We start from the raw sequence: 27,666 nt of genomic DNA on the forward strand, positions 1-27,666 counted from the left end.
AGAATGAAAGTCAGACCTTGGAAAGCTGAGCATTGCCTGATTATTGTTTTATATAATCCTTGGATACTACCAAGAAAAATATGCTGGGAAGGGCTGTGTACCCAGATCCTGCATGGAATAAAAAAAGAGAAAAATCATTGAAGATCCTAATTGTTGAGCTCTGAGTAACACCAAATATGATTTAGAATATAAATTAATTATTAAAATAATTATTAGAATATAAATTAATTCTTAAAAATTTCCTCATATCTACATGTTTAACAGTCTAGGAAAATAATATTTTCTCATAAAAGGGAAGTTGACATGAAATTTTGTTTGTTTTTTTGTTACTTACTTTGTATTTTGTTTGTCCAAGTTCAGGGATAGTCTTGATTTCTCCTGTTTCACTCTTGGTTTGAAAAGAACATTCTACACACCTATGTAAATGTGGTAGTCTTAATTCATAGCAATGTTATGGATCTCATATTATACTGGTTTGTTCTGGGGGCTGGTGATAGTATAATTTTTCAGAGCTATAAATATACTGCAATGTGTTATTGCTCTTTTAACATAAATGTGTTTACTTTCATGTAATTTAAAATTGAAAAGTACTAGTGAATGCATTCAGACAAGAAAAATATTCACAGGAAATATATTAGATACCAAGGTGCTAAACGATTCTTAGGCATTTCTCTTCTAAAAGCAAACTGTTCCAGATACCATAATAGTTCTAGGCTGTTGTGCTTCATATTACTGTTTATTATTTTTTCCTCATTTCTTTTGGGGGTATTCTAAAAATTCCAAGGTCCTTAAGGCTCTTCTAAGATTAATAACTGCTTTCAGCATTTTTTCCTTTCTTTATCCCTCGGAAGTTTGTATGAATATTTTTAAAAATGTTACCTATTCAAATGTTGATTTGTTTTATCTTTAGTGTTAAGCCCCTTAACTTACTGCTTCCAGGTGATTTGTGGTGACCATTGTTTGCATAATACAGCAACCAACCACAGCAATTTAGAAGTAGGCAAACTGGAAAACTGAAAATGATAGAGAAATAGCCAATCATTTATATAAAGGAGAAGTATGAGACATTTTGCATATATTATTTCATTTAATTCTTAGAACAACCCTGTGGGGAGTCCCATATTATAGTCAGAGAAGCAGAGACAAGAGTATCTGAGTCTTTGATTTAATCAGGTTCTAGGGCAACAGTTTGTTTAGAATTATTTTTCTATAATGAAACCACCATCATCATCTCCAGCCAACTTTGACTGAGGATCTGCCGGTGCTTTAAGACCCTGAAAGTTAGCAGGTGCAAGCCGTTTTACTGAAAAAGAAACGGAGGATCAGAGAGGTTAAGGAACCTGCCCAAGGTTTTTACTAGCTTGTGTTCACCTAGTTTTATGCCATTTAAATTAAAACAGATTTGGGAGTGAGAGTAGTGATACGAGGGAGGAATGGAAGAAGTTATCAAGTAGATGGATTGAATGAATGTAGCAATAGCACATCTCTTGTCTTCCTCACATCACACACACTTTTAATTTCATCCTTTTACCTTTACTCCCTACTGAGAAAACTGGCCAATTCTGTCGAAAAGCAAAATGAACTTTAAACTATCTTCCAGAATAAACACATGTGAAGATATAAGGATTTAGAGAGGAAAGGGGCTTGGATATATAGATTGTATATTAAGGGTGGCTTATCATGTATATTAACTTTCCAGGACCCCAAAAGTGAAAGTTTTGCTTGTTGAGTAACCAAAGCTTTTCCGTACTAAGGGACTCTGATGACATAGGTAATAAAGCTTTAGACTTGTTAGAGTTATCCAAAATCTTGGGTCTCAGGATGCCTAATCATAAAATTAGATATGGTTGAAAAATGAATGCTTTATTTTTTTCTTAAAACACTTAGTACTTTTATACCTTCTATGTGATTTCTAAATTTTTGATACCAGCAGGATATATGCCATAGGATATGGTGGGGATTTGATCAATGTTTGCTAAATGCTTGACTACATACTCAAAAAGCATTTTTTGACCTCTTTCTAAGGAAGTATTCTTTATAGTAGATAGCTTATCTTTTGCTATAAATTATATTTTGGTCTTAATATAAAGAGCGATTTTTTTTTAAAGAAAGCTACATGTTAATTAATTGAGCAAATTTTAAAAATTCAGTTACTAGGGTACACATTGGGAATGTGAAGTCTGATATGAGTTCAAGGACGTCACAGCCTTGCAGACGCTTAGAAGAATTCAGATGCTACAGTGTATGAAAAGGACTTTCTTCTTTTGTTTTTTGCATTTCTGAAGGAAATCACTAAATGCAGAGTGTAATTCAGATCACTGATTAGGACTAATACAAACTTTCTTGGTGGTGTTTAAAGTCAAATTTGCATTTGATTAATTCACAATTTAGGTTTTATTTTTGTGTGACTATATAACCCATTTTAGATAAGTATGTTTCTTAATTTTGAGAAAATACAATCATAATTATAATGAAATTTTAGTATATAGTATATACCATAGTATGTACCTATTATATTTACATATGCATATTTAGTATATACCTTTTATATTTACATATACATATGTATATTTACATGTACAATATGAATGATAGATTTATATACCTTGCTGAATGATTAAATGTGAATTAAAATAGGTGTTTGTAGAAATACTAAAATGAAGGTAAGTGTAATTTTCATATTTTGAACAAAATCTAGTCTTCCCTAGAGTATTGCTTTTGTTTATTGTTTAGATTTTTAAAAATCACACAATTGGAATTGCTGTAGGTAGGATAAAATCTGCATTTTTCCCCTGAACTGTGGTGCTGTCTAAAAGGTGTTTTATAGACACTCAGGGGAATTGGCTCTGACAGCAGCCCACTCAGCCAAGAAATTTGACTGTCATCTTCATCTACTTGCTTTCCCTCACATGGATGACCAGTAAATAAATGTGTCTTTTCCTTAGTGAATGATGGCAGGTCCCTATCTATCAAATTACACTATCCAAATGAGATAGAAGCCACTGTATTTAGAAATAAATGAGATTAATCTAATGATTCATTGCTTTCCTTGGGCTTCTCTCTTGAATCAGAACAATTTTGACAGCCAAATTGCACAGTTAGATTTGAATATTTCCAAATGTGACCTTTCTTGAGCAAAGCACATGTTCAGGTGATGTTTGGATGCTTCTAATACTGTGGTAACTTTCTAATTTTGATCATGCTATGGGTCACTAGATAGCAAGAGTATACAGATCAAGGTCTGGCAGGATACAATGCCCATATATCCACACTTTATAGTATTGACAGCAGTAAATAGGAGGTTGTATATGTGTGTGTATGAGAGAGGGAAAGAGAAAGGGAGATAGTGCATTTGTAAATGTGTGAATTGCTATCTCCATGCAATTTCTGTCACCTTTCTGACTGAGTTCTTGCTTCCAGTAGTTGACTACCTAGCCTTCCCCTTCCTTTTTCAACTGGGATTTTCTCCTACATGAATAATTTAATCTTTGCTTACCATCATTTGGGGTGCTTTCCCAAGGAAGCAGGTAATGCTTACACCATCAAACAGGAATCCTAAATCCAACAAAGAACTTCCAAGGATCACCAAATATTTGAGAAAAGCATCCTGCATAAGAGAGAGAACAAAATAACAAGAGAAAAAAAAAAAAAAAGGAGAAGTATAGGAAACAGACAACACAGAGAATAAAAGCAAAATATAGTATTGTTTTCAAAAAGAGAAGATGGGAAGCGGATGTGGCTCAAGTGATAAGGCCTCTGCCTACCATATGGGAGGGCCCGGGTTTGATCCCTGGGGTCTCCTGGTGGTGAGCCAGTGCCCACGTAGTGAGCTGAATGTCCACAGGGCGAGCCAAGTGCCCATGTGAGTGCCCGCATGGTGAGCCATGTCCATGTGGTGAGCTGAGTGCTCACATTAGTGTCCGCAGCTTGAACCAGTGCCCACGCAAGTGAGTCATGCAGCAAGATGAGGACACAACAAAAGAGAGACAAAGGAGAAAGTCAAGGTGAAGTGCAGCAGAGACCAGGAACTGAGGTGGCGCAATTGACCGGGAACCTCTCTCTCTAGCAGAGGTCCCCAGGATCAAATTCTGGTAAATCCTAGAAGAGAAAGACAAGAAGAGAAGCCAAAAAAAAGAAATAAAAGATTTTTAATCCATGAAACAAGACCAGGAAGCTATGGAATGGTACCCTTTGAGGACAACAGTGTGATCTTGGAAATAGGATAGAGATTAGAAGACAATATTGAGAAAATGTCTGGAAAAGTATATCAAAACAAGAAAGAGGGGCCCATAGGAAACAATAAATAATGAAGCATTTACTCAGGAGGACTAACATCCAAAAATGGAGTTTCAAAAGTATGTACCTTCTCATAAAATTTAAAAATATCAAGGTGTTTCAGTCATGGTTCTCCATGGAAACAGAAACAACAGGATGTATATATGTTGATTTATTTTAAAGAATTGCCTCATGGAATTTTGGAGGCTGGCAAATCTGAAATCTGTAGGGAAAGCAGGCAGGCTGAAAATTTCAGCAAGGGGCAGTCTTCTAGTTTTGAGTGTGAAATCCAGAGGGGAGACTGGCAGGCTAAAAACTCAGAGAAGAGTGAGGTGGTAGCATTAAGGCAGAATTTCTTCTTTTCTGGGAAACCTCAGGTCTTTTCTCTTAAGTCCCACTTTATTCAGGGTAATCTCTTTTATTTAAAGACAAGTGATTGTAGATGCTACAAAATACCATCTATGAAATATATTCACAGCAACATTTAGGCTAGTGTTTGACCAAACAGCCAGACACCATAGCCTAGCTGAGTTAACACATAAAATTAACTATTACACGAGGATAAGAAGAAAATCTTTAAAGTTTCCTGGGAGAAAATTCGTTCATTTACAGAGGGTCAGGAATTATAATGATCTGAGATTTCCCAGTGACAAGAATGAAAAAATGCCTTCAAAATTCTGTGGAGAAAAATATATATATATACAACCTACCCTCCTATATCCAGAAAAAGTATATGGGAAAGTGGAATAATAACATTTTCAAATATGCAAGATTTCAAGTCTTCCTCTAATTTACTTTTTCTCAGAAAGTCGCTAGAGAATGTGCTCCACCCAAATAAGTGAGTGCACTAAAAATGAGGAAGACATGGGATCCAGGAAACTAGGAGAGAGAAGTTATGGAAAAGGCAGAAACATACCATGACAGCCTTGCAGTCATCTAGAAAGCAGGACAGAAAAGTCCAAAAGGTGATGGGGAAAATGAAACTTGTGTTTGAATGGCTTGAGAGGTGATTCAAAGTTATATCAGAGGATTGGCGGCTGAAAAAGTAATATACGCATAGAAAATTTAGCAAACAAATGAAAACCATTTATTAATACTAGGAAAAACAAAATGTCTAAGTTTTAGACTTGTCTAAGATCAAACAGCCAATCAATGAGTAGAGCTAGAATTCAGACTCAGCCATCTCATACCAAATCCTATTATAAACCTCTCAGGGTTGTACCATTCACACTGTCAGTAACAAAATGATGCCCATTTTATAACAGTCCCTTCAGCAAGATTTATTTGGTCAGGTTTTTTTTTTGTTTTTTTTAAATAAATTTTCAAATTGATGCTAAAAATAGTATCTTCTTTTAATTTCCACATACTGAGCATTAGTGAGTTTGCATATTTTCTTATATTTGTTTGACTCTTTGTATTTCTCTTTTTAATTGTCTATTCATGTCCTTTGCCAGTATGGCCATTGGAATTACTGCTTGTCGTTTTTTTGGTAATTTGTGGAATTTATTTGTATATTAACTCTTTGTCATTTTTTTAATATTTTCCCTTTTTCTCTTTTATTTTTATTTGTGGTATATTTTTTACTTACAGAAGATGTTATTTTCATAATCAAATTTATCAACTTTTGCCTTTATAGTTTCTTCCTTTGCTTTTATACATGAAGGTACTCTTGTAATTCCCATGTAATTAAAAAATGAGGAAACGTAGGCTCAGGTTAAGTAAACTTATATTAAATTACATGGCTAGTAAGCGCTAGGATAGAGGCTGCATCCCCAGGTTTTCTGCTGTAGTAAAATGACTGACTCAGAAAGCCCAGGTTTGAATCCCTTTTCATATATAAATGAACTTCAGTGGTGGGAGTTTCTTGGGTCATTCTGAAGTAGCCATTTCATTAATTTTGATGTGAGCTATTTTAATGGTTACCTCTATAGAAATATCGATATGTGTAGTCAGGTAAGATTTCATGAAGGAGGGAGGCAAGATTAGATTAGCCCTGGGAAGATGATCTAGATATGCAGAGGTGAGAAGAATACTCCAGCCACCAACAGTATGCAGCAGGCACAAGTATGAAAGATGGGAAGCGGATTTGGCCCAACAGATAGGGCATCTGCCTACCACATGGGAGGTCCAAGGTTCAAACCCAGGGCCTCCTGACCGATGTGATGAGCTGGCCCACACGCATCAACACTATGTGCAAGAAGTGCCCTGCCACACAGGGGTGTCCCCCACATAGGGGAGCCCCACACGCAAGGAGCATGCTCCATAAGGAGAGCTGCCCAGTGCAAAAAAGTGCAGCCTGCCCTGGAGTGGCACCTCACACACAGAGAGCCGACACAGCAAAACGACACAACAAAAACGAGACATAGATTCCAGGTGCCGCTAACAAAATTACAAGCAGACACAAAAAGAGCACACAGTGAATGGACACAGAGCACAGACAACTGGGGGTGGGGTGGAGAAGGAGAGAGAAATAAATTTAGAAAAGGAAAGAAAAAAGAAAAGAAAAGAAAGACAGTGCCATACAGTGGTTAAAAGAGCAAGCTTGGGAAATGGATTTGGCTCAAATGATAGAGCATCCGCTTACCATGTGGGAGGTCCAGGGTTCAAACCCAGGACCTCCTGGCCCATGTAGTGAGATGGCCCATGCACAGTGTTGATAAGCACAAGGTGTGCCGTGCCACATGGGTGTCCCCAGCATAGGGGAGCCCCATGCGCAAGGACTGCGCCCCGTAAGGAGAGCTGCCCTTCGCGAAAAAAGTGCAGCCTGCCCAGGAGTGGCACCATACACACACAGAGCTGACGCAGCAAGATGATGCAACAAAAAGAGACACAGATTCCCAGTGCCGCTGATAAGAATACAAACAGACAAAGAAGAACACATAGGGAATGGACAGAGAGAGCAGACAACTGGGCGGGGAGGAGGGGAGAGAAATAAATAAAAAATAAATCTTTAAAAAAAAATAAAAGCAAGCTCTAGCAGGGCAGGTGTAGCTCAGTGGCTGAGTGCTTGTTTCCCATACACAAGATCCCGGGTTTATCACCCAGTATCTCCTTAAAAAAATTAGAAAGCAAGCCCAGGCCAGACTGCTCTGCCTTCATATCCTTGCTTAACTGCTTGCCAGCTGCATGACCATGGACAACTTACTTGACTTCCCTGTTGTCAAGGCTCATCTATTTGGAGAGAAAGAAAGACCAAATTCATAAGGTCATTGTAAGAAGCACATAAATGTCTGTTACACTGTAGGCCCTCAGTAGATGTTACTGGTTATTGCTGTTAAGTGAAGAGTGTATGCATGTTGGAAAGGAGGTGAGTTAGGAAAGCTGGCACAATATTATTCATGGCCTCAAAAGGCAAGGAGGGGAATATGCATTTGATCCATAGGAAATTAAGGAGACTACTTTAAGAATCATATTACATAAAAGGAGCTTAGTGAAGCTTATTATATTTTATCACGCATACTTTGGCAGAGAAAGTCTGTTTATTGATTCTTTATTTATTGGTTCTGGTATATACCAAAAAGTTCCATTTGAAAAGTTATATCGTCTAGAACTTTAATTCTTTTTTGTGTTGAAAGATCCTGTTTGGAGGACAGGATGATTTCATTTTTAAATTTATGTTCCATTTATAGACTTGCTTAGGTGTCTTATTTCTTGGTTAATTTGGCAACAGCAGCTTAAAGTTCTCATAAACCATGTTAAAGGATTCTTTATGAATTGTACTTCCTTGTCCATACTAGCAAGAGTTAATGACAATTTCTCCTTAAAAATTTCTGATAAAAAATGTTCAAGCAAAGAGTCTTTATTTTAGTGTAGAATTGCTTTATGGGAGGAATGCTGGTAGAAGACAATAAAATATGCCATTGCTGCAGGTTCTTAACATGCTGCCAATTGGAGTACAGTGCTTTGAGATTTACATTTATCTGAGCTTTTCTGGCCAAACTGCAAGATTATGAACATTAAGGTCACTCATATGCTACACTTAAATTACAGTTTAGAGCACAGCTATCTTCAGTTTCTATGAATTCTTTTGAAATATAATCTTTATTTTTTAGAAATAAATGTTTAAGGTTGATTTTGGGACCTGCCTTTTTGTAATTACTATAACCCTTTTACATTTTTCATTGTTTGGTGAACCTTACACTGTCCAATTCTCTCAATATTGAATGCAATTGAAAACACTAGCAGTTTTAGAATACTGACTCCTTAGTAACGCATGTAGATAATCACTAGATGCTCTGTGTATATGCCTGCTGCAAAGCTCAGCCCTAAAATCTAGGCAACCCAACTTATATTACATGATGAAATTCAGAGTTCCACTGATCCCTTTTAATTAAAAAATTATAAATTATCACCTATTTTTTATCTTCAGAAACTTTTTATGTTTATTTAAAAAGAAACATTTTTACTGTTTGTCCTATACCTTTTACAAAAGCAATAGAATCCCAGTTCATGATTAGAAAACTAAACTCTGAGTTTGTCCAGCTAATAGAATTATATTACCACTGAAAATATTGACTATAGTCAGAATCACCCATGATTCACCAGTGAAGCTTTTAAAAGATACATTCCTCTAGAAATAATCTCAGGACATTTGATTGAGATGTTGATGGGTGCAAGGGGAGATACTGCTCTAACATTGCCTCTGGACCTCTGTATTTTAAACAAACTCCACCGGTAATTCTAATGCACAACCACAGCTGAAAAGCACTGTAGAAGAAAATTGTTTAATAGCATGTAAAAATACCTACAGTATATGAAATATTACTGAAGCAGGCTAGTAAGATAGGGAATCAATAGATGGATCTGGAACCTGGCAGAGAGTCCACATGGACGTCAATAACCCTCAAGATGGCTGCTGGAAGACCCTCATGAGATTCTGCCATTCAGTACAGGATTTCCTCCGGAAGCCAGGAGAAGCCCTGGATATTCTTCAAGGACTTTATCTTTGGGCCCTCCTAGGGAATTGATGGGTGGGGTAATCAATCATAACAGCAAACAGCTGGAACTCCTCCCCTGCTGTTAGCAAAGGGGTGGAATAATTAATGGTTCAAAAAACAGGCACAAGGCCTGAGCAACTCTCTTACTTTTGGACCCTTGTTCCTGCCTTCTGCGCCCTGCTGTCACGGTTTTTCCCCTGCCATGGTCACCATGCACATAATACCTGGGCATTTGTAATCTATAATGGGGAATTGTAGTCTGTAAATCAGCCCACTTCATCACTTTTCAGCCCCTTCCTCTTCACCTGGGACCCATGATCTGTTATTTTCTCCCATTTCTCTTCCATCCCTACCTGAATAAATTACTGGCCTAACTCACCAAACATGCTCTTGAAATTCATTTCTGCAAGTTAGTCAAGAACCTAGACAAAATCCGATAACATTACTGTGTATAGCATGATTCCACTGGGAATTTTAAAAAATTAACAAAGATCATCTCTAATGACATTATATACAGGCAACAATTCTATAATGACTACGTTCTGTAATGCTACAAGCCAGTTCTTCTTTATTCAGTGGGCTAATTTTCCATTGTCTGCGGTACTCCTCCACTACTCATATTTATATAAAAAGAGTGTTCCTCCCATTTTCAATGGTAATTTATTGTTGGTTATATGTGTATAGATATCTCTCAAATCCCTGGCTCCTTTTCTTGGCTATGTGGGTTCTCCAAAATTTTTCCAGGTCCTCAGTCTGGCAGATATATCAAAACTTTAACATGCAGACTTAGATATCCACTTGGAAAGGAAAAATGGAGAGAAAGCCAAGTGCTAAGTGAAACTTTCTCCTAGGTCACATTCTTAGAGAATTTTATGATCCTGGATATAGTCTGATGTTAGCTGAAAGAGGCCATAAATCCCCAATAATCTTATGTAGTTAGAACAAATTTTACTTAGAATTCTAGAAAACAGACCTAGTTATCTCTAGCCTCCATATGTGGCCCACACACATACTTTGAAGGTTTCATTTCAGATGGCATTATATTTTGAGGAATCCTCCAACCAATGCACTTTCAGTGTCATCATATTTCCTTTAATTAATATGCAAGTCACTCTTTCTGGAGTCTTAGCCTTCAAAGGTATTTAGTTCCCAGGACTGACTCACATTTGTCTATAAAATTTTCCCTGATATTTTATATCAGGTGATTTGAACTGTTAAAATCTATACAGAATGAAGTACCATTTCTACTTAAACAACTGTCACCTTATTATTGAGTTAGAAGAGTCAGTGGCACTTTCAATTTTATTGGATATAATATTCCCCAGCAGTCTCACAAGGCTATTTTTGCCCTGTTTGTCACCATCCCTAGGATGCCTTTGTTTATTTTACATGTCAGAATCTCACACTTAAATGCAGTTATTTTCATTATTATCCTTTTGCTTTTTTCCTCCTGGATCCTGTGTTTCTTTAGGGAGCTTTCTTTTAAGATGCGATTTAAAAATATGTTTCCAAATTCTGTTTTGTCTGGTATTGGCTTCTCCAACATAGTCAGATGTATATTTTGTTCTGAAGGACTTCATTCTTATTTACTAGGAGTGGGTGGGGTCTTTGCAAATCCAGACAGGATAAATAGGAATAGATCTAACACAGGAATTAACCTGTCTGCCTAATCTTTTCTCAGGCGCCACTCCCCCACTCTGCTGGCCACAGGCTCTTCAATGAAATTATCCAAGTACTGCTTTATTTTAAGACATCTACTGTTTATTTTAAATTTACTCTTTGACATGACATTCCTTTTTTGCTGGCTGTAGTTTTTATTTCAACTTCCAATGAGTTTTACTTGTGCTATAATTATGTAAATACTTAGATATAATATTCTTTCATTAGAGTATGAAAAAGATGGTTAGTTTCTTTTCACCCTTTACCAATAATTTACTTAGTATTTAAATTAGATCTTGAATTTCTGGAGGACCATATGAGTCCGTGAGAATAAATTTTTATGAGAGGGAACTTTAGGAATTTTCTTTTACTACCACTTAAAGATACTGATTTGTTTCTCATTATAGAAATAAAATTAAACACATACCTAGTAAGAGTTTAGTGAGACAAATAACTGGCAAATAAGAGTATGCCAGAATGAGAAGGGAAAAAAATCAGACAATGATTTGAGAAGTTATACTTTGAATAATTAAGATTAGTCATTTACTTTATTTACTGGAGACAGTCATAAGACCTGCTGGCATAAGAAGGCTCAAGGCAAATCATGTGACTTTCCTTCCTAATGAATAGCCACAGAAATTGGTTATTGTCTTAATAATCTATTTGTTTTCCAACAGGTTTCTTATCTGTTCTTACCTGGATCTTTTGCTTAGTAATATTTCAATGTTTAAATTAATGATAGCCCACAATTTCTACAAAAAGATTTGCCTTGTTTTACTGCAATACACACAGACTGCATAATATTAAAAAATAGCCCATTCTTGGTGTCTCCTTCACCCATCCTGACAGCAATCTGGCCTGAACTTTCTTTGTGGCTCGCTCTTTTACCTTTGGTACTTTCTGTCCACTCTCATGCCTTTAGGGTTCTTGTGAGCAATTCCCAAATCTGTAATACTCTGACCTCTTTCTTGAACAACAGTCACACAATTCCGACTCTCTGCTGGATATTTCCACCCGGATTTTAAGCCAATAACTCAAACTCACATTTTTGCATCCAAAAGTTAAATATTGAAATAAACTGTACTTCCCCCTGTTGATTTATTACCACAGTTCCCAGAATGATTCAATTTTAGGAAATCTATTAACATAATCCACTTACAATAAGATCATCTAAGGGGTAAAACTACGTGATTGTCTTCCAAAAGTAGAAGAGTTGAGCCTCTTGTTTGACAAATCTGTTATGGGTTAGCAAAAGGATATTTAAAGAAGAGAAAATTAAGCGAGAGGGGTAGGGGATGCCATCAGACAAAAAATTTAAATAGATATCCATAGCATGATATAACCAATTTGATAAAAAATGAATTTAAGATAACTTATTATGTTTTATCTCAAAATAAAGTTAAGATGCATAAAGGACAAACAAAGGCCTGGCACTGTCTTCTCAGGGATTTTAAAATTTCTTTTTCCCCAGGAAAGATCCCCTGGGAAGATCCTGGAACTGAGAAAGGAAATTGTGAGCTCAGCTTGAGTGATTCAGAAGGCCTATTCTTCCTTCCATTTTTTTCATGTGACAAATTTGGGCTTTAGAAACAATATGATTTTCTGTGTTATAAACTGTTGCAACTTCAATAAGATTCTTTCCAAAGTATTTTCTCTCTCCTAGGCTTATCATATTCTTTGATAATAGAAACAAAGCTTCAAGTTATATCAAGTCCATTTTCCAGCCATTTTTGTTTTTTTAAGTGGTGGGATGAAAACCTCGAGATTAAATTTTTAGGTTTTAAATTCTTATGTTCAGTGCAGTAAATGAAAGGCTTTTTATGTTCCTTGAAATTTCTAAGCCAAGATGGGCACACAGTAGGTTCCCTTTGTTTTCTGATTGACCACACCTTCAAGTTATAGTGCTACATTTTGATGTTATTACATTTTTTATTTTATAAATACTCATATCTCATATTTTAGCAATAAGTGGTATTTTATTAATTATATCAAACAGATCAAAAAGTCTGAAAGATGCAGTTTTGTATACACTTGAGACCTTCAGTCATTTTAGGCTATTTAGTAATTTTAGGTGTAAAGATGACTTGTAAACTGCTATTGCATACCCAGGAGAATTTTGAATGAGGATGAAAAGGGATGAGCCAAATCCAATCCAGGAAAGGGAATTCATGCTGAATATTGACTACCAGGAGCAGTATAATTTATTTTTCATTATTTCTGTTTTATCCATGAAATGTTTTTTGTTTATTTTATTGTCTTTCAAACACTCTTAGATGAAAGCAAGAAATATCATTATCTAAGTTTCAGTATCCATTTAGCAAGTGCACAGTGCTCATCCAGGACAGTAAATTTGCATCTTTATTTTTGTACAGTTGCATTTTCCACTTTTATTTTTCTTTCCTAGTAAATTGTTTCTCTGTGTACCTCCCAGACTACTACTGTTAATTTACAATAGTAATAAATTTTGTTATGAATCCTTTTGCTCATGTTTGACCGCTCAGTGTGGCTTCTGCTTCATGGCAATGTTGTACAGTGTTGTATGGTACTCAGCACTCTGCTGATATCTGAAAGGGAAGCTATTGTGAATACATAGCCCGGAGCTTTCATTTTCTACCCATGTAATGCTCCCACCACTTTAAAAAGTGTGTGTAGTATTCAGACTATTAATTATTAGTTTACCCTTTTATTATATAATAGCTTACTATCCTTCCAAATCAAATAATTAAGACATACTCATTTTAAGGAATAAGAATATTTGTACAACCAGGACATATATCATGAGAACATCAGAGTAACTTTGTTAAAGAGCTCTTCTGTCTGTTCTAAGATGTGATCCCTTGTGGCATTTGTGTTTAGAAGTATAACTTGTATTTACATTCATCTAGCATTTTTTTTCTTACAGTTGACTTCAGACCTCATGCCAGCATGGATACTGTCCATCATATGTTACTTTTTGGATGCAATATGCCTTCATCCACTGGGAGTTACTGGTAAGGATAATGGGTTCACAAACAAAGAAGTATAGAAAATGTATACTTTTTAGAAGTACAAAGTGCTTCTGGACAAGTATTTTATCACTAATTAATAAATGTGTAGACTCTTTTAGAAAAAGAACATTGCTCATTTTCTTCACATTTGTCAAAGTTTAATTATCACAGTTATTTTTGTTTACTAGGGAATATGTCTGTCAATTTTTGTCACAGCCTTAATAAATATATGTCTGTTATCATAGACAGTGCATCAAGGTGCAGACAAATTGTAAAGAAGGACTCAGAATTTAGGTAATTGTTACTCTGGTGTCAGCTTTTTTAGTTTGTCATTCTACCCAAAGAGCATGATATCTACATTGACTGAGCACTCTTTTGTCCCAGCTACTGTACTGGGTGATCTAAACACAGTTAGATTTTATTCTACCAACTCTACAAAGCAGGTACTATTATCCCCGCTTTACAGAAACATGGAGCCCAAATCTCAAGGAGATTCAGTAACTAGATCAACATAATAGAGCTAGTTGGTACCAGACAAGGATTGAAACTTAAGTTGTCTGGGTCCAAATTGAGGTTATTTCCATTTTATTTCCCTTCTCCCATATATTCAAGTCACTATTGTAGTTTTGGAATTTATTTAATCACTGTGATAAATCTAATATGTCATGAATAATCAATAAACATCTATTAAATGCCTGTCCTATGCATTAGCTATAGCAGATGCTGTGGGAGGTCTAGGATAAATAAGATAGGTTTTCTACCCCTCTCCCCCAAACCTTACAACATAATTATGGCTTGAGACCTTCTCTTTCCTTTTGTTCTTTGGTGTTCTTACCCTTTTAGATCAATGAACTCTGAAAGCAGCTATGTTTTTTCACTCTTTATTTTTCACCTACCACCAGAATCACTGTTCTATAACAGTTCAAAATTACTGGTATGTCTTGCTTTGCATTGGGAAGGGATCTGTTTTGAGGTCCTTCTGTCTATATATAATCATGTAGGCCGACAGATCCATCTCTGTGCATCCTAATATTCATTAGCCTGATGCAAGACATGCAGCTACTGCTTTTTCATCGTTTTTCTAATAAACAATTGCAATATGTATTTGGAACTGTAAAAGCACAGGGCAATTAGTGGAAATCTCCATGGACCAAGTACCATCAAAACATTTGTTAATAGGCGTACATTATTTGATGAAAAGGAGCATATCACAAAGGAACCCAACTTACATCACTGGGTTTATGTAAAAATAGAGTCAGCAAATCACAGTTAATACCCTTTGATATCAACATTCCAGTTTTTGCCCTTCTTCAATTTTTCGTAAATTAACTTCTGGGATTAAAATTTTATTCTGTTGTTTGTTTTGTTTTTTATTCTTATATGCAAATCATATTCCTTGTTTTTTATACTTTAAAAGGTTTTTTTTCTGAAATTTTCAATTATTTGCTTTTGGATTAGAACTTCTGAAACAAGCCAGAAGTATTACAAGCTTTTAGGATCTGGTATTTAGCTTCATCCTTGTTAAGAGGAATGAACAAAAAATAAAACATCACTTAAGTGCTATTATGGTTTCAAGTAAGAAAAATAATATAAAATAGCCCAAGCCTACTTCATTGTTGTCATGCTAAGGACATATCAAATGTCCATTACTTTGACTCCTTAAAAATATTGATTAATAATTTTAAAGGTACTATTTTGAAATTAAATCTGTAGAATGTACTGACCAAAAGTCTTCCAAATTAGAGAAAGAGAATTCAAAGAAAAATGACAGTGAATACAGCAATTTTGATTGGAGTAATCGCTTAAAATATATTACTTTGTTAAAATTATTATTTGAAAGACAACGTGGTAGAATGAAAAGAGCAATGAATAAACTGGCAAGGGTCCCTGGGGAAATTACTTTGCCCATCTGGGCTCCAGTTTCTTCATTTTATTGAGGGACTTACGCTAGATCATTTACAAAACCCCTTTCTGCTCTAAAATTCCAGTTTCCAGAATATAAATTGCATGCAAATGCTGAGTCAGATTGGAAAGGCATTATTGGAGATGTGTGGACTGGTTGACTCACCACCAGGAGGGTAGCCACTATGTTTGGCCAAACTGTTGAATCACTGAGTAATTTGAATTTCTAACGATACTATACCCATGTCCTTTTAAATGGAGTTTAAAATATCTGCCTTGCAGTCCATATTCCCACTTATTATCACTATAGGTCAATTATAATTGACTTTATAACCAAAAAGGACAGTAATTGATGTTGTTATTCTTCTCCTTTTAACCAAGCCCAAAGTGTTTCACCTAATATTTTAAAGTAGAATCTTGTCAACATGTATTACAAAATAGGAGATAAGTATTAAGTAAAACACTGTATGGTAGTGCTGACTTCGGTACCCAGCATTATTCTCCATTTTAAAGAGGTTACAGTTTAGCTATCTTTCAATATATCTCATGGCCTGTGCTTTTCTGTTGTTTCATAAAAGCATCTTCATCCGCCACCCTTGATGCCACATAGGCTCAGCCCTGGAGACAGTCAGTAGATATTTTGCAATTGTTCAGCTTTTTTGCTTCTTACCTGAATTATAATGCTAATAACAAAAACTCATCAGTGTCACAGGTTTTGTGTTATTTTTCTGAAATTTTTGAATCCATGGAATTTATCACACTTCTTTTATAGTTGCAAATCTATTCTTTGGTTTTTCCTAGATAAAGACAGTACTTAAGTTAACAGTCCTAAACTTTCACTTATGTCTTTAGCTATGAAACCACTATCACTTCCAAGGCTTAAGATTATCAAGAATTCATGTATGCTCTAGAGAGATCTTTAAGACAACACGAAGGTGTTTTAGAAAAAGAAGAAAAAGTTAATAGGATATTTCAATGCGAAAATGTCAGCCTCAGATTTCCTCTCCTTTTCTGTTTTGTTAGCTTGGATTTCCCCGTGTTTTCCCTTGAATGTTTTATTTTCATTGGCAGCAGGTTGGCAAGTAGGTATATGTCTTTAATATAGAAAACATTTTTCCCCTGAAATTATGAAGTTATAATTCATCCTCTGTCTTCAGGCAGCATTTTTAATATGAATGCAAAGAACTATTCTGATGATGTTTCACTGTTGTGCTGCCCTCCTTTGCTCCTTGTAATTGCCTCTTTCTACTGTTCATTAAAATATATTTACAGTTATATTGAGTTTACATGAAAATAGTAGACACAGCATGAAGCAGTTTTCATTATGTACTCATTTTAATTTTAAAGTTTTTTTCCTCTTCACATATTCCAGTCTTTTGTGTCTCATTCCAAATTAGCAGCTCACACTGGTAATGTGTCTAGTTAATTGTATGCATGCACATTTAAATTGCGTACATTGATGTGAACCTTTTAATATACTGTGGGGTGGTCCCTTTATTGTTAGAGTGGGCCTGGTGTTCAATTCCAAATTAACATACCTCTTGAGAATGCAAATAAGGGCCAGCTGATGGAAAAGGATCAATTCTGCTGACCCATGTGAAGAAAACAATTCCTATCTGACACAAGTCCAATACTGTCTTTCTCAGGCTTTTAAGAAAAGAGACAATTAACCTCATGTAGGGACCAACGAAAAATGACAGCATCGAAATTGGAGGAAGCATAGCAATAGCGTAAGTTTTAGGACCCTCTTTGTCTATCCAGATACAAGTCAAAGCTTGGCAATTCTAAGTACCCCTGATTTGGAGGCTGAATATGAGCCATTAGTGAGCAGATGCTCTTTTGGGCTGTTTAGGGTCAGTAAGGAAATAGAGGTGCTGAAAACTAAGTTAATTTATATGTAAAAATCTATTTTTGTTCTGCACTAAAAAGTGGTAAATATTAGAATATCCTTGGAAATTAAAATACTGCATTAATCTGTTTTATGAATACCTTTCTTCACTCTAGTTTTACTCTAATAAGCAATTTTTAAAATAATGATAGGTTAGCTAATTGAGAGTTTCAGGTGTTGAAAATCATGATGTCTTGTTCATACAAATTGTTTTGGCATTTGGGGTATTTCTAGAGTGCTCTCTTTTCTTCATTAGAGATTGTAGACTTATGCCTACAATCTATTCTGCTGACTGCTGGATTTAGGGCTTAAAGCAATTTATGATTGCAAACTCCAAGATTGTGTTTTCGGAAATATTGGTTGATTAACATGAATCTATGTGTCCAGATTTGTACTTAGGAGTGATCTTTTATTGAAAGTGAAAATTATTATTTTTAGTCTTAGTAATTGTTTGATTTTAAAACTATTTCTAATGATGCTATGACCAACCAATCTTCACAAATCAAAGATGGCTTCCCCAGGTTACTTGATATTTTTTGAAAAGAAGAATCCCAACTGATTAAATGAGGCTATTTCCAGCTGCTCTAAGTTGGAATCATTCTTAAACTAAAGCAATAGTGCTTTACCTTCCTATGAAGCTTTAGCTTAAATCGCTTTCAACTGTTTCTATTTATTAACCACCTGCTGTGTCTTTTTAAATGCCACTATTTCCACAGGATTGCCGATGAGGGGAAAGAGAGAAGTATCTAAAACTTATGAAATATAGAGTGAAGCCTGTATATGAAATACCCTGCTTGGTTATCCATTTAAATGACAGTCATTTTTTACGGTGATATTACTTGCAGGCTAAGTCTACATCTTTGTGGCCTCCCTCATGATGATAATGATTCTTTGGTTGAGGCTGGTATGTGCATATGCTGCTGCCTTTCTGAGCCCTCTGCATATCCCAGATATCTGTCATCTGTAACTATTCAGCAGGACTCACATTGTCTTTTCCAATTCCCTCTTTGTTTTTCCTGTAATAACTACACTTCTAAAGTTAAACATACATAACATCCTTGTCAGTATAAGTAAATATCGCATGAATCTCCAAAACCTACATTATCCCTTGTTTTATGCACTATAAAACGTCTCTTTGAATGTAGAGCAAAGTTAAGACCTAAATTTCCACCAAGCTAGAATAATTGTATCCATTTCCTTTTTACATTAATAATATTAATATAATAGATTCATTATATTGCCTATAGGAATAGTATAGTGGATCAGTTCGTTAAAATACATTTGGTATCTAGTTCTAGCTTCTCATCGGCAAAGATCATGTTCCTTGTTGAAAGTTTAGGTTGCCTGGATTAGGCATGTTAAAAAGTATTCCATAGGCAGCTACCCAATTCTTGTAGCCTAGTGTCAACGTCAATAAAATAGAATGCCGTGTTTGTAACTGTTTTGGCACTTTCAGTAGAAGCAAACTATATAATTTTGAACATTATTCTGTCCTCATAAAACTAGTATTTATGAGAAACCAGAATAGCATAGGGCTACAATACTTAGCATAGAGTCAGGACTTTGCAATCAGAGAGTCTTGGGTTCAAGTCTCAGTTCTCTTATTTGATAATTGTTATAAACTTTGGTCAAATGTTTTAACCTGTATTGGTCTGTTCCCTCATCCTCATCTGTAAAATGGGAATGCTAATACTGCCTGTTGAGCTGTCATGAAGATGAAATGAGATGATTTAAGTAATGTGCTTGGTACAGTGTTTGGCATATAGAAATACTTAATAGTAAATATTATCCTTATTCATTTCATGATAAACTATTTAAGCTATTTACTAACCATATACTCTGTAACAAACCCTTTGTTAGGGACCAGGAATATAGCGTGGACCAAACAGAAGCACCCACTGCACCTATGAACTTGATTGTCTCCCTAATCTCATTGGGGTAGGGAAGGAGGTGGCAGATCCTGTACTGCTGTTAGTCAGACTGGTGCTTTTTAAGCACTGCTCTAGCCTCCCCATTAAGTATTCTTCCAATTACTAGGTGAATTCCTAATTATTATATTGAAATTCACATAGAATTGTCTGAGTTGGAAAAAATGTTCTATGGGTTTATAAAGCAGTTAATGGAATTTGAATATCTGACTCATACTAGATGCAATTTTGAAAGGTTAGGACATTCCACACATACCATTGATTTGATGTTGTACTTCTTAAAGAAGCTTTCTAATGTTTGATTAATTGTCCTGGCTCTGTGAGATACTTAATGCATTAAAATTGGAATTTAAGGCCATACAGACTTAATCTGAAGGTATGACAAGTTTAATAAAAAAATTATTTTAGCCAAAAGAAGAAATAAGTTATCAGTCTGATCTTCCCTGAGTAACCTTGGATTTTAAATAGCCTTTAACAGATACAACCAGAGAGTACTTTAACAGTCAACCAGATAATTCAAAGTGACAGGCTAGCACTCTTCAGTGCTTGGCACAGTCAAAAAAAATTCATGCCATCTGAATGGTTTCCCCACAGATTAGAGGTGGAAAGGGTTCTATAGTAAAAGGCCAGGAAACTGGAATACTTTTATTTTCAAATGTTAATTTTCATCATTTTTACTGTGAATATTAAGGAACCACAAGGGAGCTGTATGAATCTTTTCACACTTTAATTGACTTAATCTTGAAGAGCTTTTAGAAGCTGCTGGAATTATAAAAATAAGAAACCTGGTTGATGAGGCCTGAAATTACAACAGCCATTGATCAAGGGTTAATGTTGCTTCCTAGCACTAAGACTCTTCTTTTTAATAAGAATAGTAAAAATCCCTTCAATTTTATGTAGGTTACTTTTTTGGAAAGCCAAACTATTCAATATTGTCTTTATCTTGGGCATTTTATGTGGAGAAAATACGATGCTAATTTCATTGAAAATGGGATATGGAAATTTGAAAATGAAGAAATGCAAGGATTTCATTCAAAGTCTTGTTGGCACTCAGTTAAATTGTCAATTTTAGATCCCAATTTTCTTGGCCTCTTGTTTTTCCTCTTCACTTACTCCTCTCTTTAAGTTTTAGGATTCGTTTCCATGTCCCATTGTCCTCCAGTGAGTCAGTTATTCTTTACTCAGTCTTGAGTTTAATATACTTTTAAAAAGTTATAAGCTAGTATTTTAAAAATGAAATCAAGGTTTGATTTTGAAGATCTTATTTTACCAGACCTTAAAAGTGAATAAAATTTAAAATCATTATCTCTTTGCATAGGACAGAAGAGCAATTTATTTCATCTACAATCTGATTTTAAATTGCTTGCATAGATTGCAGTTTATTATAGCAGTCATCAAAGTTTATCTTCATAAAATATCATTCTCTGCCCATAAACCAGTCTCAAAAAATTGAGATATAAGGGACTGCCACAGCCCTAGTCTTGAATCATTTCTGGACTGTGTGACCTTTGGGAATTACTTAAGCTCTCTGAGCATCTTCAGCTATAAAGTATAACCTACTTGTATTGTTCTTGTGAAAGTGAATATAAGCTGATTTGTATAAAATGCCAAGCAAATAATAATTCAAATTTATTGGTATTTAAATCTTTTAGTAATATTCAACAGTACAATAAAACTTAAGCTAACTCAATGATTTAAGTGTTTGTACGTACAAAGTTAAAAACTCAGTACAGCTAAGGCTCAGTAAACATTTGTTGAATGTTTACTAAATGACAAGCAATGTTCCAGGGCTAGAAGTATAAGGTGAAAGACATGACCCCAAACCTCGAGGTACTCACAGTCTGGTTGGAGAGATAGATAAGTAATCAGATACTTAGGATGGGTACTTATTAAAGAATGAAAGGGGTGGGGGGAATGTCAGAGAAAGCTTTCCTGAGCGGAAAATGTCAGGTGAATCTCAAAGGAGAAAGTGAGTACAAGTTTGTCAGGCAAAGAGGTGGAGCGTGAGTCCCAAGCAAACAGAACATTGGAAGAGATCAGAAACTGCCAACAATTTGGCATAACTAAAAGGGGTTTTGTTTGGAGAGTTATATCTCAGAGACTTCAATCTCAGACCATGAAAGGCCTTATATGTTATGCTACAACATTTGGATTTTATTTTGATGTTGTTTTTGGGAAGTAGTTGAAAGTTTTTGAGTCAGAAAATGACATAATGAGTGTGTGGCTTAGGAAAAATTACTGACCAGTTTCCTCTGTTATATTTCCTTCTGGTACCTTCTAGTCACACATTAAGTCAGCTTCCATACAGAGGAAATAATTATCTTGTTTAACCTAAGTCTATCATCACATCAGTGTTAGGCAGTTGTATATTTATGATCTTTGTTGAAAGCTATGAAGATTGCCACCCAGATCTTTAAATTTTAGTAGCTCACCGCAGTGATACACGGAGCTCATCACATTTGACAACCTCATTTCTTTAACTGTTATCGAATGAGGCCTAGGAGGAAAATTTTGCTTTTGGGCACTGTCCAACACCCTAAGCCTTTTAACATACTTGGCACAAGGATGTCACAGACATTTGTTCCAACGTACAATTCTCACATGGTAATGATCCTTCATCCTAAGTATATCGTTCTTGGACAGTGAGCCATAAGAAACCACTGGCTGATGTGTTTTACATTACACATTACACAATCCCTTCTGCAGCCTGATTTATGGAAGCAAGAGCATTTGCTGAACTCGACCTTATTAGGAGTTCCCATTTCCCAGTACCTGACACCTTTATTCAGACAGGTACTCTGGTTGTCTGCTCTTATTGCCTATCCCCCAACCCCATTTCTGGCCAGAAGCAAGACATATGTTAGAAGTCCCCACCTCTGAGTATCAATTTACTTCTTAAGAGTAGTTTTCATATCTGCAACCTTGGGATTTTCCAAATTTCTAGCTTTAATTTCTAACCTCTTTCATAAGCCACCATGGTCTGCCTTCACTTCCCATACAGGCCATGACCAGTGCACATTTTTTCCTTTGAGAGCCAACTTCCCATCCAAGAAGCTGTAGTTGTCCTCATTCTGATAGTCCTCAGATTTGCCTACACTCCTGATGTTAACTTTGCTTGGAGCCACTTTCACAAAACACAAATATATATATATATATGCAACTTTAAAAATTTAGCTCAACAGAGTTTTGAACAAATCCAATTCTAAAATAGCACACAGTGAGGCATCATAGTGTAATGAAAAAAATGCCTGGTTTGGAGTCAAAAAGATTATCGATTACTGAGTTGGATTGCCAAATATTCTAGTTCCCATACTGGATGCCTTACACAATCACATCACAGCAGCCTTCTCAGAGAGGTCTCCTTATAGGAACAGAGCCTTCGAGAACTGAACATGCCCAGTATGCCCACCTATAAAGGAGTGGCTCTGGGAATCAACTCCTGATATGTTGTTCTGCCTGTGCTCTTTTCAACGTACAACACTGTCCCTCAACAAAGAATCTCTAGAGAAAGTGAATGTTTTGTTAAATAATACATTATCCTGGTGAAGTGCTTTGAGGTTTATAAAGTGCTTTTGCATATATCGTTTGATCTACAGATTAATTCTTTGAGGTGGGCATAATTAGCCCTGTTATACAAGAGACAGCTGAGACTGGGTAAGATTAAATGGGTTTAATGATAAACAATTTATCAATGGTATAGACAGTATTTATAAACTTGAAAGTCATGTATAATATCAAGGTCCATTAAAGTGGGGTATACTTGTGTTGTTCACCCTTCTGAAGGTAGGTATGGTGTGTTGTTTGTATCGTAGCCAAATATTTGTTGAGAGCAACACTGATCCCCAAAGGGGAACATAGATGACATTTCTTTTAGTCCACTTCTGAATTTCCACTGCATTAGCTCTGGTTTACACAGACTCACTGTAGTAGTAATGCTTATTTTTCTATCTGATTGCAGAGAGTATATTCCACATTGAAACATAAAAGTAGAAATTGACTGTGTACCTCACAGGATTGCTTTACAATCAGTCAACAAACAAAATAAAAACTTACCGTTGTATGTGCTTTTCATGTAGAAATTATTCTTTGCTCCAATCCTCATTAGTATCTTTAAGCATATATAATGGTGATATATTGATGTATTCTACTTTATTTCAAATATCCAAACACACAATGTGGAGTCATTGATGTATTTTACTACTTGAATAGTGATTTATAACTACTTTTTTCTCCCCCAGGTTTTGTGATGAAGGAACCTGTACAGATAAAGCCAATATCCTATATGCCTGGGCAAGAAATGCTCCCCCCACCACACTCCCCAAAGGTACATCAGAGGCCTTTTGGATATTCTTACATTAAGCTGCTTAAATTCTGATTCTAAAGTGCTTATTTATTATAATTTATTATAAGTCTTGCCCAGTGGTAGTTGACAATGTTCTATATTGCAGTTTTATGCTAAAACTACCTGCATACCTACTTTGTATTGAAAAGGTTTCATTTAAGTAATTACTCTTTCTCTTCCTCTCTTTGGTAAGCAGTTTGCCACAAAACATCTTGGGTAGAATTAGAAAATAACCAAGCATAGCTAAAGCCACTTTTGACCCAAGGTACAGTGGTTCTTTGCAGCAGGAACATGTCATGAACAAGGAGTTCTAGGCATTAAATAAATCTCTGTGTCAGCAAGCAGGGTTTTTTTATTTATATAGTCCTGGAATCTAGGTATTAATGTGATGCCAAACCTCTGTTGGCTTTCTGACTTCACATCTAAACTGCTATCTTCTGATGTGTGAGTGAATTATCAAACTCGCTTTTATAACCTGGGTGTTGTTTTAAAATATTAAAAGGATTGTGCATCATGGTGCTGTTACAGAATAGTTCTGACGTGATTTGGGGATGGTATGTTGCACAGGTGCTGTTCTCTTGCCTCCCTAACTCATGCCAGTATCATTAAATGGTGTCTGATTTGCCTTGTTTCAAATCAGCCTCTGAATTCACTCTGTAATTTACCAGGCAGCCTCTACCTAACAAGTTTGGAAACTAACAGGGAGTTCTGTCATAGATTTGTTGACATTTTTAAGATGCACTTGTAGAGCAGCTAGAATTTTCTTCTCTACCTGTAATTCTGTTCTCTGAAGATTTTTTTTAGCTAACTAGCAAAATCTATTAATGATAAAACTGTTAGGAACCCTTCTGATTCCGTTATTTCACTGGCACACTGGACTTTGTAATCTGGTTCTGGTTTCTTCAATGACACTTTTGCAGATACTTGTTTTCATATAGTAAGAAAAATAATTCCTCTGAGATTCTCCTGAGAAGCCTATTTCTTTTATTCAGTAGAAAATAAAAATAAATGGGAATATATGTGAAAATAAAATGAGAGACTAGGTTTACATATGTCTATTATATAGTTACAATATAAAGATTTCTTTTTGTTTTTTTCAATATGAGTGAACTGTCCCCTTAAAGTATAAATGATTACTCTAGTTTTGAAGTGGGAACTATGAATAGAATTCCATCAGAACTTTGAGAAGGAAAATTGATTATATTAGAAAACTGTCAATGAATACGTAGTTTATTTTGGTTTCCATGTAACAAAATTTAGTGTGTTATATGCTGTTTATTTCCTTTTGGATCTCAGAGATTAGCAACCTGAGATTAGCTACTCTATTTCCATATTGAGTTCGATTTCCAAAATATTAATTTATTGTCTTTTATAAATCTTTAGGTGTTGGATTCAGAGTTGGAGGAGAGACTGGAAGTAAATATTTTGTACTGCAAGTACACTATGGGGATATTAGTGCTTTTAGAGGTAAGGTTTGAAATGTTGAATACTATATTGTTCAAGATATATATTCTATTGTCCACATATTAGAATGAGGAATTGTGCACACCCTCTGCCCACTGTGGGACAGCTGCCTTTCTTTTTTCTTTTAATTTGGGACTAGGGAAGGAATGACCTTTTCTCGAAAGTTATATTCTCTTATGCATATATATATCTTCCTGTGCCTTTCTTATGCTGATTTTAAGGTTCTTTCACTTTCCAATATATTGTCTTATTTATCTGCTCCTATTGAGATATGCCTTCCCAAAAGCATTGTCAGAAAGGAAAGGAGGCCTGTGTTGTATTTGCATTGCTCTGAGCAAACTTTTGAGAGAGTCAAAACGGGTAGAATTGGCCATACCAGGGAAATTCTCAAACACTAGAATCAAGTCAATGTTTTATCGATAATCTAAACATGGCACATACCCCGGCCACCTCCAGGTACCCCTACGTGCTCACTTTGTGACCTGTTGCTCTAACCATGATTACTCTGTATTTCATTTAAACCTCCCTTTTCTTACTGTACAATCGTGAACTTGGAGAAGGGGCCTGTTACCAAGGCAACCAAGAACGGTGCATGTTACTCCTTCTGCTGTATTAAGTCAAACTTCAGTTGCATTCCCAGTTCACACCTTTGTGTTCATGGAGTGTGACTATTAACCATTCATCTCCTTGACTTGTTGGATTTTCTACTGTGATTTGCTGTCTTATACATATTCCCTTGAATTCTATAATTTAGCATCCTAACTAATATGATCCATTTCCTGATCCTTCCCTAAAACACATTAGATTCTATCCAGCAGCTAAGTCTAGAAGTAGAGGTCCATCTCTGCCTATAAAATATTCTCTAGGACCTCTGCTGACAGAGCCCTGTGTGGAGAGGGGTTCCATAGATTCTTGGCATTTGGAACTGGGATAATCTATGTAATTCTCTTCCGGAAAAAAGTATTGGAAAGAATCATTTTATGTAATTGAAAAATTGTAATTAGTACTATAGTCATATATCCATTAAGTAAGCTCCTGTGAACCAGCCCACAAACTTAACTTCCAAATAAAACTTGTTTCTGTGTTCAAATATGCTTTCAATTACAGACAAATTTTTCAATTTTTGGAGTATAACCTAATCTTAACTTGTTAACTGTAGTGCTAAAACAAGGTTTTGTTAAAAACAAAGGGAAAAATACCACTGGGCCAAAGTCCGTTTCCCTTGTTTTGTTTTTAATGGTGAACTACCAACCCACAGTTATTTATGCACATTATTAATACGAAAAACTATAAAGTTAATGAGTGTCCCTTAATAGGGTACTGGTTAAATAAATAGTATACAAACAAAAATAGCAAATCTAAAAATTTTATACAGACTATATATAAAAATATATAAATACTTGTATGTTTACAAGGACTGTAAGAAATGATGAAAGAAGGAAATAGTTAATGTGTATGAAAGACAGGATTGTGTGATTTATTTCCCCTTAAAAGGTTATAGTATCTTTATAATTATATGTTAGAAGCACCATGTTAACTCCTTTAGTACATATCAGTTAGTGGATAACATTCCCACTCATGTCTTCATGACGAGAAAGAGTTCACATGAATCTCCACATGCCTGATTTTGTAAAAGGAGTGATTTATGACTGAGAAAGTTTCTATGTTGTGATCTCATCCATATCTCCCATTGCACCTGGAAATAGAAATTATTATATCTTTCTCTATTTTTAATTATTTAAAATACATTATATGTATGTATGTGTGCATATATACATCACCCTATTACAGTTTTAGTACTATTGTCAGTGAAAACTATTGATGATATTTTTAAGTATATAAATAGCAAATCAGAAACAGAAAAATACTATTAGAAAATGACTGCATTCTTCTGAAATGTGGGAAAATGTTTGGCTGAAGGGTGTGAGCATTTTTCCACACAGGGAAAATTTTAGAGAGTTCAGAAGCCTAGGACTTTTCTTTAATAAAGTACCAACAGTGAAGATAAAATGTCTTCTAAGACTTGTCAGAATGCAATAAAGCTGAGAGAGCATAACCAGAAGCCAGCTGGATATGCCTTGGACTGTAGTCTCTATTAGTAGGAAAAGATTGAAGGTGTGATTAGGGTAGGTTTGGTGGGATTACATAATTTTTTTTTTTTAATTGTACAGCATGTGAAGCTGTAAAAGCATCATTTAACAACAGTCAACATTTATTAATGCCATGCCAGTCATGGTGTCAGGCCTGTGCTAGTGCTGAGTATACAGATCTTCCTGCTCTCAGA

At 35.4% G+C, this 27,666-nt stretch overlaps 1 protein-coding gene across 15 annotated transcripts in view; it reads left to right on the forward strand.

Moving 5' to 3' along the window:
• Positions 1-27,666, forward strand: part of PAM (peptidylglycine alpha-amidating monooxygenase) — a 311,548-nt gene that overhangs the window by 169,830 nt on the left and 114,052 nt on the right. For all 15 annotated transcript variants that reach the window (XM_058276787.2, XM_058276770.2, XM_058276809.2 and 12 more), the window contains 3 exons: positions 13,774-13,861; positions 23,815-23,900; positions 25,302-25,385. In XM_058276787.2, coding sequence (XP_058132770.1) covers positions 13,774-13,861; positions 23,815-23,900; positions 25,302-25,385 — 258 coding nt within the window. The remainder of the gene's footprint in view (positions 1-13,773; positions 13,862-23,814; positions 23,901-25,301; positions 25,386-27,666) is intronic.

The sequence above is a fragment of the Dasypus novemcinctus genome, chromosome 2 (genome assembly GCF_030445035.2).
Source record: "Dasypus novemcinctus isolate mDasNov1 chromosome 2, mDasNov1.1.hap2, whole genome shotgun sequence".
Classification (NCBI taxonomy): domain Eukaryota; kingdom Metazoa; phylum Chordata; class Mammalia; order Cingulata; family Dasypodidae; genus Dasypus; species Dasypus novemcinctus.